This window comes from Calliopsis andreniformis, chromosome 8 (genome assembly GCF_051401765.1).
Source record: "Calliopsis andreniformis isolate RMS-2024a chromosome 8, iyCalAndr_principal, whole genome shotgun sequence".
NCBI lineage: Eukaryota > Metazoa > Arthropoda > Insecta > Hymenoptera > Andrenidae > Calliopsis > Calliopsis andreniformis.
In genome coordinates, this window is record NC_135069.1 from 8,533,736 (window position 1) to 8,549,033 (window position 15,298).

The 15,298-nt window shown below is 36.4% G+C and overlaps 1 protein-coding gene across 1 annotated transcript; it reads left to right on the forward strand.

The window, feature by feature from the left end:
* The first annotated feature begins 1,197 nt into the window (after positions 1–1,197).
* Positions 1,198–14,703, forward strand: LOC143182075 (uncharacterized). Its single transcript, XM_076382817.1, has 3 exons — positions 1,198–1,287; positions 9,212–9,345; positions 14,574–14,703. Exons 1-3 carry the CDS (start codon positions 1,198–1,200, stop codon positions 14,701–14,703), a joined length of 354 nt encoding a protein of 117 aa, XP_076238932.1.
* The last annotated feature ends 595 nt before the right edge of the window (positions 14,704–15,298 follow it).

The following is a 15,298-nucleotide window of genomic DNA, read 5'->3' on the forward strand; positions in this document are numbered from 1 at the left end:
TGATAAAATCAAAGTTACCCTGTTTTCCTTTTGCCTTGGTGGGCATGGGCAAGGCCAGTCCTGCTTCATTAAAATGTGAACGTGTGATCCTTTTGAAATACAACGAGTCATACATTGTCCTACTTTACTGGGTATTTTACCCTTGCAATAAATTTATAAGAAAGAAACTTCATGCTTCGATCAGACAACATAACAAAATTGAAATACTAAGTGCGTTACATATTCAAAAACAATAATCATTCTAGCGACACTTTGTCTACTTCTTACACTCATTCCCTGAGATTGTGGCGACAGAGAGGTACTATTAGATAGCTTAATTAAGACAGGTAGATAAAACGTTTATGAGTCTCTGAACGATTAATACCAATGATCATTGAATAATCTCTGTTGGCGGAATGGTTAAGGTCGCTGCGCTCCAAGTGCATCCTTTGTTCCTGGCAGATGCATTGTTGCGCGCTTTCGCGTGGGTTTCGCGGCAATCTTCTTCTAATTGCATTAAGCGCGGTCGTCGCAACGAAAGGAAGAAAAAAGGAAGACGAGGAAACTTGATTTGTTGCCGGGTTTGGTACGCAGTATTTAGAGACGTTTAATTGCACCTGGAAACATGTGGAATTGTTCTCGGTTCTTATGATTCACGATCGTTCGTGACAACAGTGTGCAAACATCTGCGCTATTCTCTTTAACCTTTTCACCTTTTGCTCTTCCATTAGGATCCGTTATATGCCTTTTATTTATTTAAATATTTTATCCAGTTTAACAGAAAAATTATATCAAAATTTTTAATGAAAGTTTAAATTCTTTGTTATAACTATGTTTTCTTTCCACGACTGCAAAAAATTGGACGACACTTTTCAGCTAATTTAGTTTGTTTCTCTGATTACGGGGTGAAATGATTCAGGCTTATTTGCTCCAATGGCTATATTTTAATGGCAAATAAAAGCAGCACAGTGAGTTTTATACCTAATTAATGGATAAAGTCTAAACGAAACGTTTAATGATATTTACACAATAGCTGTTGGGTCTAAAGTTGACATCTTATTCCCAAAATGAGTTCTATTGTTGAACAGTCACTAGACTTTTTAATTGTTATACATATACATGTATAAAATACAAAGATCACCTCAGATTCACTTACAGTTCTACAGCTAAAAATCAGGAATCATGATCTCCATTTTCTGTTTCAGATATTTCTAAGAAATGGGACTAGCCGAAAGAGAAGCCGAAATGCAAGAGTTAGAAACATCAAGACCTGGTAGATCGAGGGATCTCTTTGGTGTACAACTCGAGGTAAGATTACTTTGCTCAAATATGTAGAAGAAATGATCTTCAGAGAAAAAAGCATGGATCATAATATTTTCAGCTTTGAATCCAACTAAACTGCTCAGACACATTTTTTACCAGCAGAAATAACGAAGCAATTAGGATGTCCTAGATAAAAGGAACAACCTGTATATTATCTCAGTGCAACTTCAACGAGAAATTTGTATCTCGAGAATTCAGCGACTATTTTCCATCCCAGAATATTTCAATCAAAGTGAGACTATTTCTTTAGATGTCAAGAAGTGGCAGCGTTCTGTTCACGAGCATGGACACGATAAAATTTCAAGGAAAGCTTCGAACGCGAGTCAATCTCTGGTACCCTTGTCTGGGTCAGAAACAAATCCGATCTGATGTCGACAACCCGTTCACTTGACAAGGTGCTGGTTGCAAATTCAATAGACACTTTTGCTAGGACCACGAGTCTAGAGCAGTGAGAGGTGCGACCTAGAAAACCGGTGTTCTGCTAGAACAAACGCTACCTGATACCGAAAGGTCCGAGAAAAGTCTGTCCACTACACTCTCTTTCTCCTTCGATATGTAGATCGATTCGTTTTACCTTTCTCCGTCGCGGGATCTTTCTAGGGATCCAGATTTGCATCTGGGATTTTCTATTTTTGTCGTAACACTGATCCAATTTCCTATGCAAAGTGTTCGAGCTCCAAAAAAGTGATTGTAACATATTGAAGTATTGATACTGATCCCTTTGACTATAATTATTTCTATGTATTTTTTTGTAAAAATGAGAATTGATTATAATAATCTATATATAAGAAGCAGAGAAAGATTAATGCTAAATAGAACACGTTTCACTCTTTGTATTTAGAAACTCAGGTATTTTGAATATTATGCATTTAGTGGTGAGTTCCCAGCAAATATATCAATGTTCAATGTAATGAAGAATTTTACTGTTTCATGTCTAAGGAATTGAACATTGTTCATTTTTGATTTTATATTTCTTTCCAAATTTCCTTCTCTTCTTTCTTATAATATTATTACAATATAATTCTCTTTTTGGAACAATGATAAGCAGAAAACCTTGCACTAGAATTACTGTAGCAGTATACAGTTTCATTTGCTAGGATCGATTTTCATTGAAGGGCATTGTCTACACTTTCAGAAAGGCATTTCTCCTTTCTCCCAATAATCGATCGACGAAAACGAAACCCAGATTGGAAAGCTTCACGGTCATGCATTAGCAGTCGGCCACTATTTCCCTCCAAACACCTGCGATCGATTTTTGTAAAAATCCTTTCACAGTGTTTTACTTTTCCTATCATTGCGTAAGACTGTAGTTCCGTTACTGGTAAAAGTAAAATACAGCGATTAAAAAGTACAATATCATTCTATGATGAAAAACAATTTACGACTGGTCTTTAATTGACTCATTTTTCATTAGGAAATTATTCTTGGTATAAGTTGCAATCTATTCTTGCGTAACGTTGATAATACATGAACCTGTTAGATGTCTGAAAGTAGTTTGAGTACGTAGAAAGGAGGGCCTGAGAATACTGTTTCGTATTAGCAACATTTCTCTACTTTTACTGCGTAGTTTTTTCAGATCACTTTTTCTTTTTCTTCTTAATATCTCTGATAGTTTCTCCTTTCCCTGGCAATGTTGTAATAAATCAGCGCAAGCGAATATAACGATTAATAAACTCGTATACATATATTAAGATTGCAGGATTAAACGCTTAGGCTGTTGCTTACGATTAGCTTTGCGCCTTTTATATTTCTTAAATGTATTGTTCAAGCGCATGGGTTACACGTTTGTTAGGCACTTCATTACGAAAAGTTTTCATTAGGTATTTAAAAACATCGAGTAATTGCTCTGTTACCACTAAACATCCCACAAGCGTAGCAATTGTTTAAAAGTAGAAGAAAGTGTTTAGATGCAATCGAGATCAGCAAATGAAAGCGAGTTTATGACAGCTTCTAGCGGCGTTATTGCATTTACAAACAGTTCTACCGATTATGCGAATTTTGCTTGGATTCATTAACATTACTTGAATTCAATTTCCATAGATTTGCAAGGTAGATCAAGTTTACAGGATGAAATTGAACTGAAAGTTTCACCCCTCTTGGACATGGTTACTTTCTACCAGAATTAAAAAGAATAATTTTTTAATATCATATGAGCCACAATAGGATTGTCCAATTACATGATTCTGATAGAAAATACATTTTTTATCATCCATCTAACAACCATGAAAGTCTGTTAACTAGTCAGTGTTCACAAAATTCTGGAAAAACAGATGTTACGATGACAGGGTCGCTGTTCTTCTAATGAAAATTGATCACAGGGGAAGATATGATTCACAGGAAACATTTCCTCTGCTTCTATCCTAATTACTGACGAGAGTTTATTAATCGCTTGGCAATATGGCACAGGCCTAATTAATCGGTCGCTGGCTCGTTATAAATGACACGGCTTAATGTTCGAAGGGCGAGTATCGCCGAAGCGCGTTCGATCGGATGGACTCGGTCGCTTTAATCGCGCCGATGTAAACAGGCTGTAACATCGAGTAACGAGTTCATTAGATTGGACATCGAACGGGATGTAAACCTGTTCGATCAGTCTAATCAGTTTCTAGCGAATAAGGAAAATTCTGGAATCTCATATCCGTCTGTCTCTAATGAACAATCCTCCTGTGAGACCTAGATCGCTGTAGATGACCCACGTGTGAAAAAGAGATATGATTTTATCATTGAACAAATTATTTCAACAAAATTTTACTGTGCTCTACTGTATATTCAATCAATAATGTTCACACTAGAATTATCAAATTTTGTTCCAAAATACTCAACTTTATAATATCTAATTTTTTAAGTAAAAGTATTACTAAGTAATTCTTTACTCTATAATTACTTTACTTTTTACCACAAATAATAAAATTGAGAAGTTAATCTTTAATTGCTGGCTTGACATCTCAGTAATTCTTTACTGTATAAAGTACTCTAGTTTACTCTACTTTTTACTCTACTAGTATTTTACTCTACTAGACTACTCTACTTTACTCTAGTCTTTACTCTATAGAGTACCTTTACTCAATTCTTTACTCTATAGATGTACCTTTACTCAATTCTTTACTCTATAGATGTACCTTTACTCAATTCTTTACTCTATATAGTACTCTATTTTACTCTACTTTTTACTCTACTAGTATTTTACTCTACTAGAGTATTTTACTTTACTCTAGTCTTTACTCTATAGAGTACCTTTACTCAATTCTTTACTCTATAGAGTACCTTTACTCAATTCTTTACTCTATAGAGTACCTTTACTCAATTCTTTACTCTACAGAGTACCTTTACTCAATTCTTTACTCTATAGAGTACCTTTACTCAATTCTTTACTCTCTAGATGTACCTTTACTCAATTCTTTACTCTATAGATGTACCTTTACTCAATTCTTTACTCTATAGAGTACCTTTACTCAATCCTTTACTCTATAGAGTACTCTATAAGATGTCAAGCCAGCAATCAAAGATCAACTTCCCAACCCTATTACCTGTGGTCTCTGTTTCTCATTATTTAAAAAACGTCTGTATAGCGTACTTTTTGTTAGATGTTACGAAAAATGAAAATGGATATCTGTAATCGTCAGGAGTTGTAGTTTTGAACATTATTGTATGTCGAATAGAAGGGAGAGAGCACTCAGTGACGCAGAAACCGTGTAATGCTCCAAGAAAAAATTTGAAATCGAGCTCAATGCCGATTTCCTGTACGGCAGATAATAATTTTAATCGCGGCATTTACGATAATACAACGCGTTTAGCGTAAAAGTGAAAACTGTTTCGGAAGCACGGAAGCATAACCAGATAATGGCATGACCGATACGCGGTTGCACCGACGAAATAAATTACGAAATCCGTCCGGCAATTCTTTTTCCGTCGTGCCTCTCTTTTCCTTTTGCTGTTCGTCCAGGAGAACAGGCTTCGATTAAACGTCATTTCGCAAAGGTCTGAAACAGACGCACCACTTGTCGGACGAGTATTATTAATGGAGTCTTTGGGCCAAGAACTTTCGAAAGATCGAGTTCCTTTCCTTTACATCTTCCTGTATAATATTCCTAGGCACATAATATCACCTCCAAGTACATATTAAATCGAAATTTTCAAAGTTCACGAACATGTGAATTATTTAGTAATATTTACTCTTAACAGAATTTAATACTTAGTTTATTATTAAATACAATTACTAACACTCATAGGGCGATCGCCAGGTCTTTTTTGACCCAGGAATTAAAAGTTTGTCATCTAATTCTTTTCTAGTAAATATTTTTAATGTAAAATTTTAAGAAATGGTGTGCTTCGGAATATTACAGTGCATATCTTAGTTAATTATTCAGAAATGAAATAGCAAGTAAGCATTTTCTACGTAAATATTAGTGTAGAAGGATCAGGGTCCTAAAAGACTCTTTTTAGCAATAGCCCTGCAAGTGTCAAGTAAAATTTTTTTAACTTGAAATGATAAGTATGTAGTAAATGAATTCTTATTTCAGATTATAAAAGAATGTTAATGTCAGGACAGTCTACGTACACTTCGTGAATTCGTAATATTTCGAAAAATATAAAAATAATTTCATTCACATATTTTCAATAACAACTGTTAAATAATTTAAATGCTACCTACTTCTCATTTCAACTAAACAACGAAACCTTCAACAACTCAACACAATTTAACTTCATTTATTATTATCTGCCTACAATTTAAGCGACTATGCAATTAAATTGATACAACACTTACTTCTCTATGCAACATTTCCTATCAACAAATTTAAAAAAAAAGTTCGACAGACATCCTCATAGTTTAGTTTTGATTAGACACTTGAATGGTCATCGTAGCCAGAACACAGAATAAAGGAGACCTAAACGACATATAAGTAAAAGATACTCGCGGGAATATATAAAATATATTGATCGATGCGACCTATCCATCAAAGCAAAAGCGAACGCGGAACCGTAACTCGACTGGACAGGATGTCTGTCGAAAGATACGTTTGTGTAATACCGAGCTGACCGTACTTGTTAAAGATCCGCTCGCGATACAAAACCGATGATGAAGCGTCGAGTTATTATCCTGTCTGTCGTAATCGGACATCCTTGTTAGCTGGAGGAAAAGGAGCTATTATGCTTGACGCCACTCACGGCGAATTATAATCGTTAATAAACTGCATACCCGCGTAATGCCAGTCAACTGTCAGGTAATCGTAACGGTGGAGCCATTGAAAAATGTTTTCACATTGATGGAATCCGTCAGAGTATGCGCGTGGGCAGCGGTGTAGGTAAATCTTTGTTAAGTTATTTTAAACGTTAGAAAATGTTTCTTCGAAAATAAATGGAGCTGGTAATGAGGAAACTTTTTTGAATAAGAATACCTTACAATTACAGTTGCAAATAACTGTGTATCCCAAAGGGTGGTTTTTTTAAAAGACTGTGAAGAGAAACTATATTTTTGGATAAAATTTATGATAAATTTTTAGTACAGTTATTTATTTCTTTTATGGGAGTTTTTCTTGTACTATGCAGGTGTTCCTTTCTAATTAATATTAAACAAAAGTGTTTGCACACGATTTAATAACTCATGCTTTTACTTGTTTTTGCTAATCTTAATTTTTGATCTTAATATTTCACTGATGCACTTTCACATCGTAAAGTAATCTTTCTTAATCCTAGAAATTTAACTGTATAGTTTCTCGAGTTTCTGAAATATTCTGTCACTTCAGGAATTATGAAATTACTTAATGACAATGGTCATTGTTGTTTTGTGGTGACTTTTACTTTAGTATTATCTAAGATCTCTAAAAATATCGCAGACGTTATCATAGAAATGATGAAAAGCAGCAGTCTATGAAGACTCATAAATGTAGAATAATTATATCGCGGTTTAACGTTCTACAACAAAATGCTATTAGCCGAGCGAAGAGCCGCAGAAATACTTCCCACAGAAACATAAAACAAGAAAAAATAGAAGATCCATATAAAATTCTAGCAAAGAGGGAAATAAAGTTGCAAATAGTATACAATTTAAAAGTAGTTAGAGATTACAATGTAGCATAATTTTCTACAGTTAGCCAATACTTGTTTTACCCGATAATCTAGGTAACTTTACTACGACATCAAATTTTCACGTTGAGTGGATTGAAAAACTGTTATCAGTTGCGCCACTAGCTCGATACTGACTGCTATCGATAGCACAGCCTGTGACGTCTTTCGAACTGTAGATGTCAATGGCCATTTACGATAGCTTATGATTTTTTTTTTTAATACTCGAGGCATGACAAAGAAATACATGAACTATAAAATACAAGGATCTTCATGCATACAACTCTATCAATTTGCAATGTCTTCGCAAAAAGTATTTCTTGTAATATTGTATTGTGTTCATTGATCTTTTCTGGCAATTGAATTTTACATTATAGTATTATTATTTTTAGCCTTAATGGTTCAGTAGTTCAATATCTAGACTATGCTGAATAATTCATAGCATTACAAATTCATAGAGTGGTATTTACAGCATTGTTAGTACTTGTATATTCATGGGAACACATTTTATGAACTTTAATATATCCATGATATCTGTATGAGAACAAATATTGATTGTCTCTCGAAGATGAGATAACTAATTGTAAAAAATGTTTAATTTCACTTTTCTCCTTGCAAATGTTACAAGTAATAAATTCTGCTAATGATCATACAAAATAATTTCAAATCTATAAAAAATTTAAATCTAAAAAATTTATAAAGAGTCAATTCGCGTGATTATATGCTATACTTTACAATAATTGCTTACTATTAGAAATATTTCCAATAACGATCGAATCCAATTTAGGTAATCCTGCGATCATCTCCCCAGCAATCACGAATTCGAAAAATAGACAGATTCAACAGATTTCAATCCACTTGAGAATTAGCATAATCCAGGTATAATAACTCATGTAATTGTAGGAAGTTCAGCGGTTTTAGCCAATTACAGAGCGTATTCGCATGCAGTTCTCGCTCGCAGATTGCACTGTGCCTGCGTCTTACCTATCCTTCCCTTATCTCCTGAAACATATCTATGCAGGTTCCCCCGTGTTGCGCGTACGAGGGTGCACGCACACGTGCACGTGGATGAGCCTACGCGCTGTGCACAGCGCGTTACATGTGACTGCAGAAAATCAACGGGTGCAAAGAGGGAGAGAAGAGAGAGCTAGAGAGAGCTAGAGAGAGATAATGCAAGAGAGAGAGAGAAAGAGAGAGAAAGAGAGAGAGATTCTTATGACGCCAAGTAGCAAAGTTTATTTTCCAACAGCTATTGTGGTTCTGATTTCGTACTCTCTAGAGAATCTTTCTTAAGAAGCAATGTTGATTCATCGAAATTCTAAGTGTTTGAATGTACTACTGAAGAGAGAGAGAGAATGCCTTTTATTTCAAAAGTTTGTTAAATTGCCACTTTTTGATTTGATCAAGTAGTAAGAACAGAAGTGCTATTCTCAGCAGTCGATTTCGTTTTTCAAGAATTTCTATATCGGTGGATGACGACTAATCGATCCAGTTATCGGTAAAAAGGAGTACTGTGTTTCATGTTACTTTTTAATCGATGATAAATAGATATCGTCTGCAGGTAGAACGTGTATAATTGAGAATGAAAGAGAATGTATCGTCTGTGGGAAAAGGTGTTCCCTCCTGTAGGTAACATCGATCAGAGAAATTCACTGTGCCTTGAAACTGATCTAACGAACCCTGCAATACCTGAAGAGTACTTTCCCATTTCAGATATTTCGTTAAAAATTTGGAATTCGAACGAGTTAATTAAAATAGTTTTTCGAATGATAAGCTAACACTTAGGGATTTGTAATAGTTTTCATTAAACGTTTGTAATCATGTGTTTCAAAATTTTCTGTTGTAGGTTACTTCCCTGCTCTTGGAAGGTGAACGTAGAAAACTAGCAGTGTTGCAAAGAGAATTACAAGTGGCACTGGCAGAGGGAGGAAGTGTGAAAGTTAAGGAGAAACAGAAGCAAGAGTTGCTACATGCCATATCGTAAGTAGAAATGGTCCGTACATGACCAGACCATGATAACTACGAACCTTGAACTTTTCCTCTTACTGACCTGATATATAAATTTCTTTATTAAACATTTCAGACACGTAAACTTTCACTGAAATGTATTAAAAAGTTATAATGAATAATTTTTCAAAGTAATAATATTAGAAGCATTCTATGATATTAAATATAGGTAAACTAAAGAGCATACGAATAAAAACCTAACTGTAGCTTTTATGTTCCCATACTTATAATTATATAAACATTTCCTTCTTTTTAATGATAGAGCATCTAGCATCAAAAATGTTTCTAATGAAACAAATTGTTATTATGAAAATTACCGACTAATATTAGTAATCTACATGTTTCTTAGCAAATTTTCATTTTTTAAACTTTCAAATGATATGGAGTGATTCAACACTCGCAGATCGCAGGGTCTTTTTCGACCAAGGAATTAAAATTTTGTCATCCAATTCTTTTCTAATAAATATTTTTAATCTAAAATTTAAAAAAATGTTGTGCTTGAAAATATTACAATGTATATCTCAGAAATTAGAAAGTAAGTAAGCATTTGTTACGTAAATATTAGCATAGAAAGATCATGGTCTAAGGAGACTCTTCTTACCGATAGCTCTGCGAATGTTAAATAGACAATATTCAATTTGATCGACGTTTTATGGAACGAACGAATTCAAATCAGACTTTTATAATCCGAAAGTAAATCGAAGTTTGCTAACTGGGAACTGTATGATAAAATAGGGTATCACTAAAATACGTAACAACTTCCCTCCCTCCACCTGCTCATCCACTAAGATCCATAATTCTCGACGCTACAAACAATTTATGTGTCAGCATGAAAACAGGAAACACATCACATATTTCTCTCTCATTCGGTACACGAAGCTCGTGCCATCAATGAAAAAAAAGGAAACGTTCACAAAGGAGGGGAGGCACGGCAAAACGAAAATGTTTGCACGGTATCGCGTGCGTCATCAGAAAAATAATTCCATCGAAAGCTTTCCTGCTCGCGTGCACTCGAATATCGAAGCTCCCTACGAAATTATCGAAATCGGCCGCGAGCTCGAAAAACTGCGCCAAGGAAACATCCATTTCCCTCGGGGGTGGTACTAGCTTTCGAATAATATATTTTGCAAGTTGGCACTGGACCCTCATAACACGAGCTTTGCCCCCAGACTCCCCTTTCCACCCTCTTCTACCCTCCCCAAAGGGAAGCAGTGAGAGGGGGATAGGGAGGATTAACTCGTTCAAGATTTATTAGCGGCTGTCCTCCGGCGAACTAACAATTTGATCAAACTACCGTAGAATTATGCAGTTTCAGGTAGCTTCCGGCACGAGCTGTCTGAAACCGAAGTCGAAGCAGCGAACCTTCGTCCGTTTCCCACGCGTGAAATACGCGGTGATTAATTATGTTCGTTCTGTGGTCACGGTAAACGAATTCGAGGAAATAAAGTACACGGGGAACTTTTACCTCGGCGGTTTCGCGGTTTTTCAACTCAGAATGTATTTACGAGCTTTCGCTGGATGTTTGGGAAACACTGTTGCACTTAATCGAGAACAGATTCGGGAGGATTAGGATGATAACGTGGAAATTGTAACACGTCTCAGCAGATTTGAATTACGAAACTATTAAATATTTAAAATAAAGAACAAGGATTTAATTACACTATCCATTGGACAAGTGAGCATTCGGTATACATTTTGAAGTTTCTAAATTTATAGTCATTTGGAATTAACTTTTTTATGTTTAGTTTAAGTGCTGTGATTAATTGTTTTTTGAATATTTCTCAATTATTGTTCTCGTTCCTAGCATTTAACTGTCGAACTGTGTGTATATTAGAAAGAGTACGAGTGGAAAATAAATCCTGGCGGGGACTTTTTAAACAATTTCGTACACCCATGTCTCCATCTTTCACTTGCAGTCTCCTTCTAATGAGCGTACAGTTCGACACTTGACTGCTAGGAATGCCTCCTCCAATTCGCCTCGCTGTTCTAACGAGCACTAGGAATCTCCCTACTCATCTCTGATGAAATCAGGCAGTCTTATCTACTGTAACCACACAAACCCGCCATTTTTCCCAGACACAACTTTACGAGTTCTGTAGAGTACCGATTCAAACGCTCCCCGATCTCACAGCTTCTTTCCCCAGCAAGCATTAATAACGAGCGTTACCAGCGAGCAGCCAATTTCCTTTCGCCAGCAATAAATCTAACGCGGCAGGATCAAGTTAACAGGTGCGCACGGATTTCCGGAATCCCGAAAATTAGCAGCGCCGTCGGCGTTCCCTAGTCGCTTCCTGGACCGAGGCGTCGTAGGAGTCGAGACGTCTCCGCCGCCACTTGGATAGAAAAAGCTTCTAGTCAGCGATATGCAAAGCCACATCGCGACTTCTTCTTTTTTTTTCCCTTCTTTTTCACCCTGGCTCTCCTGCTCGTCGCTTTCGCGCTTCGGCGCTGTTTGCGCAACTTCTTGCCGTGGCTCGCGGCGTTTCGGCCCTGTTTGTAGATGGCGGCACTGCCTCGTTGATTATACGGCAATGATAAATTTATGAGACGACGAGGCGTCGCGGAATTCCTCCCTGCGCCGCGATACACGCGGAGGCTCGACTCTCGCGCCCCCGAATTATTTATTCGGCACCCGTTCTTTCCGAGAACTCTCGACCTCCTTTGTGCACCCACGGCGAGGCGAAATATGACGTCGCTTTTTGGAGAACACGTGCGAAGAACAATGGAATAATTAACGATCCTATCCACGCACCTCCCTTCCGCCCTGTCTGCCGCCCACGAGCGAGAAATTGAATGCGAGGAACGAGATGGGGGGGCAAACGACGAATTATTCAGGGATTGAGAACGCTCAAGTGTTTGACTATGAATTTCTTCGGGGTATCGGGAAAATGAAGATGCTAAGCAGGAGGCGATGCTCGGTGCTGACTGTTGGGAAGTCGGGAAAGTGGGGCTCGAATAGCTTAGATGATTTAGGTTTCGACGTTTTATGGGTGCTTCGGCGTTACGAGTATCCTGCAAATATTATTGCGCGAATATGGCGTGTTTGAAGAGGGTGGCGACGAGTTTGGGGGTGGTATGGTGGAGGAACGGTTCTGTGTGGAATCAGGGAAAACAGAAGTTGATGTTTTTCGAGTTGTGTTAGTATTTTTTAAACGAGTTTAAATTAATATTTAATTTTATCAATTTGAAGCAAAATATTGTATCTGTTGCCATATAGGAACATATTTATTATGCATATATGCGATATAACATGTTTTATTTAATTATTAAACTTTTAGTCCTTAGAGTTCTCTAGAATTTCCCTTCGTATATACGTTGCTTAATTTGGAAACCACGAATCCGTGTAACCTCACTGATTCGTTGATGGGCAGTAATTTACACGAAATTTATGTACGTAGTTTCGCGAAGGATTCCAAAATTAGTACAATTGTGGAAGAAGTTCAAATGGTTAATGGAAATATTTCACTCAAAAATAAAAGGTACCTATTATTCCGAATATTTACGTTACATATTCATTCATCGTTTTTTTAAAAAAAGGATATTTCAAACTTTTTGTGCTCGAGTTATTAAACTTTCTACAAATAAAAATTGTTATCGAATTTTTATTTTTATTGTACTCCAAGTTTAACTCAATTATGAAATTCTTTAATAAAATTTGAACTGTGATACATGTAATAAAAAAATTGTTTCATCAGTGTTATATAACACAATTACTTTATCATGTAAAACTTCTATCAAAGTATTACGAATTTAATTGATCTGAAAGCAGTATTTTTCTTTATGTAAACGTGTTACAGTAAGACAGTTAAAAAGAATTTCTAGTTTACATTTCACTGTTGCTATCTAATGTAAATATTCTTATGAATTTGCATCTCAGAACATCTTATTGACTAAGGTTTTATCTAGACTGGGGTGGGTACGATCAACTCAATCGCAAATCCACTACAGTTTTATTGAAACTTCAACTAGTTTAGTAGGTCAAAGCTTCTAAAGTTGTTCAAGTGGATAGCCATGTAATTACTTCCAGTTATCTATATAATATCAATTCCTCTGGCACTCTGGTACTTGAATCTACTCCCTCCATGCAAACCTTTTAAAGCTTTCTACCTCCCTTCAACGACTTACGTTCATTTCTACCTAAACTGTTCTACATTTTACATATACTGCAAGTTGGACCATTAGACTTTTATTTGTTTTACCAAGACGAACTATAATCCAAGACCTATAGATTCCCCCAACTCTGAATCAATACTTTTAACCCTCCTACCCTTCTATAATAGCATATGTCATCCAGTTTAAGAAGTACAACTCCAAAAATGTCCATAAATTGAGAAAGAAATGTTTCAAGTGTAAAAACGAGAATAAAGCTAAGTGTTTTGAAAAATCGTTAAAAACGAATAGAAGAGATAGACATATTCAATTTCGATAGCTCTCTTCCGGATTTAAGAATCGAATGCTGTCGACTAGGGGAAAGAAGGGTAAATGGGGCAGGCTCGTGCCATGAATTCGTAAGGTTGTTTGCTTTCACGTAATTGCTGAAGTTTTCGCGGAGACGTTCGTTCATCCTTGGAACTTTTTCGATTCCTAAATCACTGGGCGGAAACCGCCTGGAAGAATTCGCTGGCGCAGCAACTGACGTCGCCTTCCTCTCGTTACTCGCTTTAACGCTTAATTTTTTACCGCGGGAAAACGATTAAATTTGAAATTATCGCCGTGAAATCTATTTCGACTTCCTTAACTGTGGCACTGTCAGTGGAACGATTGTAATAGTAGATATTATTTCAACGATAATTCTAAACATTACGTATTATAAAGAGTCAACAAAATTAGAATTTACTTGAACATGGAAAAATTCATGGAAAATATATTAATGTGAAAAGAAATAACTGCACAAAGGAATACGCGACTATGATATTTCTGTAATTCTTTTGCAATAATTTCGTGCAAAATTTGTCTGCATAAATATATATATAAGTTGACAAATGATGCTAGCCATAAAAAATTCTAAGACATAAAAGTTTGAAGATTAATATTAACCAAGGATGTAAGTTTTGAGTAATACAATTATACCAATGGCAGTGCAGCTCTGTTTACTTCGAGCCATTCAATTTTTTCTTATCTAACAAAAGGTTCTCCTTCTACAATCTACATCAACGGATAATCTCGACTAAGGTGTCACTTTCCATTCCTTTTGCCGGCAGAAAAATTCAGGGACAACACGAGCAGCTCGACAAGGAATACAGAATCCACGCTGCTGGCGTTCTCTTATGCAACTCAAGGGTCTCCGGGAAGGTAAGCGTTTTGTCATTATTCTTTCCTCTCCGTCCGTGATTCCAGCAAGATAAATGGTCCCCTCGATCATCGCGGCGCGATCTATTATTTGTTGGCTGAGAAACCCCCGTCCCTCGCTATTTTCACCATGACTCGGCTGTTCGTTAAATAAAATTCGATCGATCGACCGTCTCGAGAAGCATCCACCGCGAGGGGACTCATCCTCGACTTTTTAAGAGATTGCTTGGCTTCCCCCGTTTCACACAACTGCTTATCACGCGCGAGATTTATCTTCCGCTTCTGAAGCGTTCAATTAAACATTTGTCACGCGAGCTGTAGCCTTCGCTACTGCTTTTGGATTGTTTCACATATTAACGGAGGAAACGATCCTCGAGAAATGTGCGTTTAATTAAAAGCCTTTGGTGGATAACGAAACGAAAAATTCACATGACAGGTAAACTTCATTAAAATTTGCGTTCTAAAAGTCGATACATTAAATATGTTAATTTGGTAAAAGTATGTGCACTGACCTGGTGATAAACGTAGTGGAGATCAAGGACTGCAAACAGTGATGTGACGATATTTCTGCTGGTCGTTAGTCTTCGTTGTACACTGAATATTTCCGAGGTGCTTCCCATAAGCACTTGACTAGACG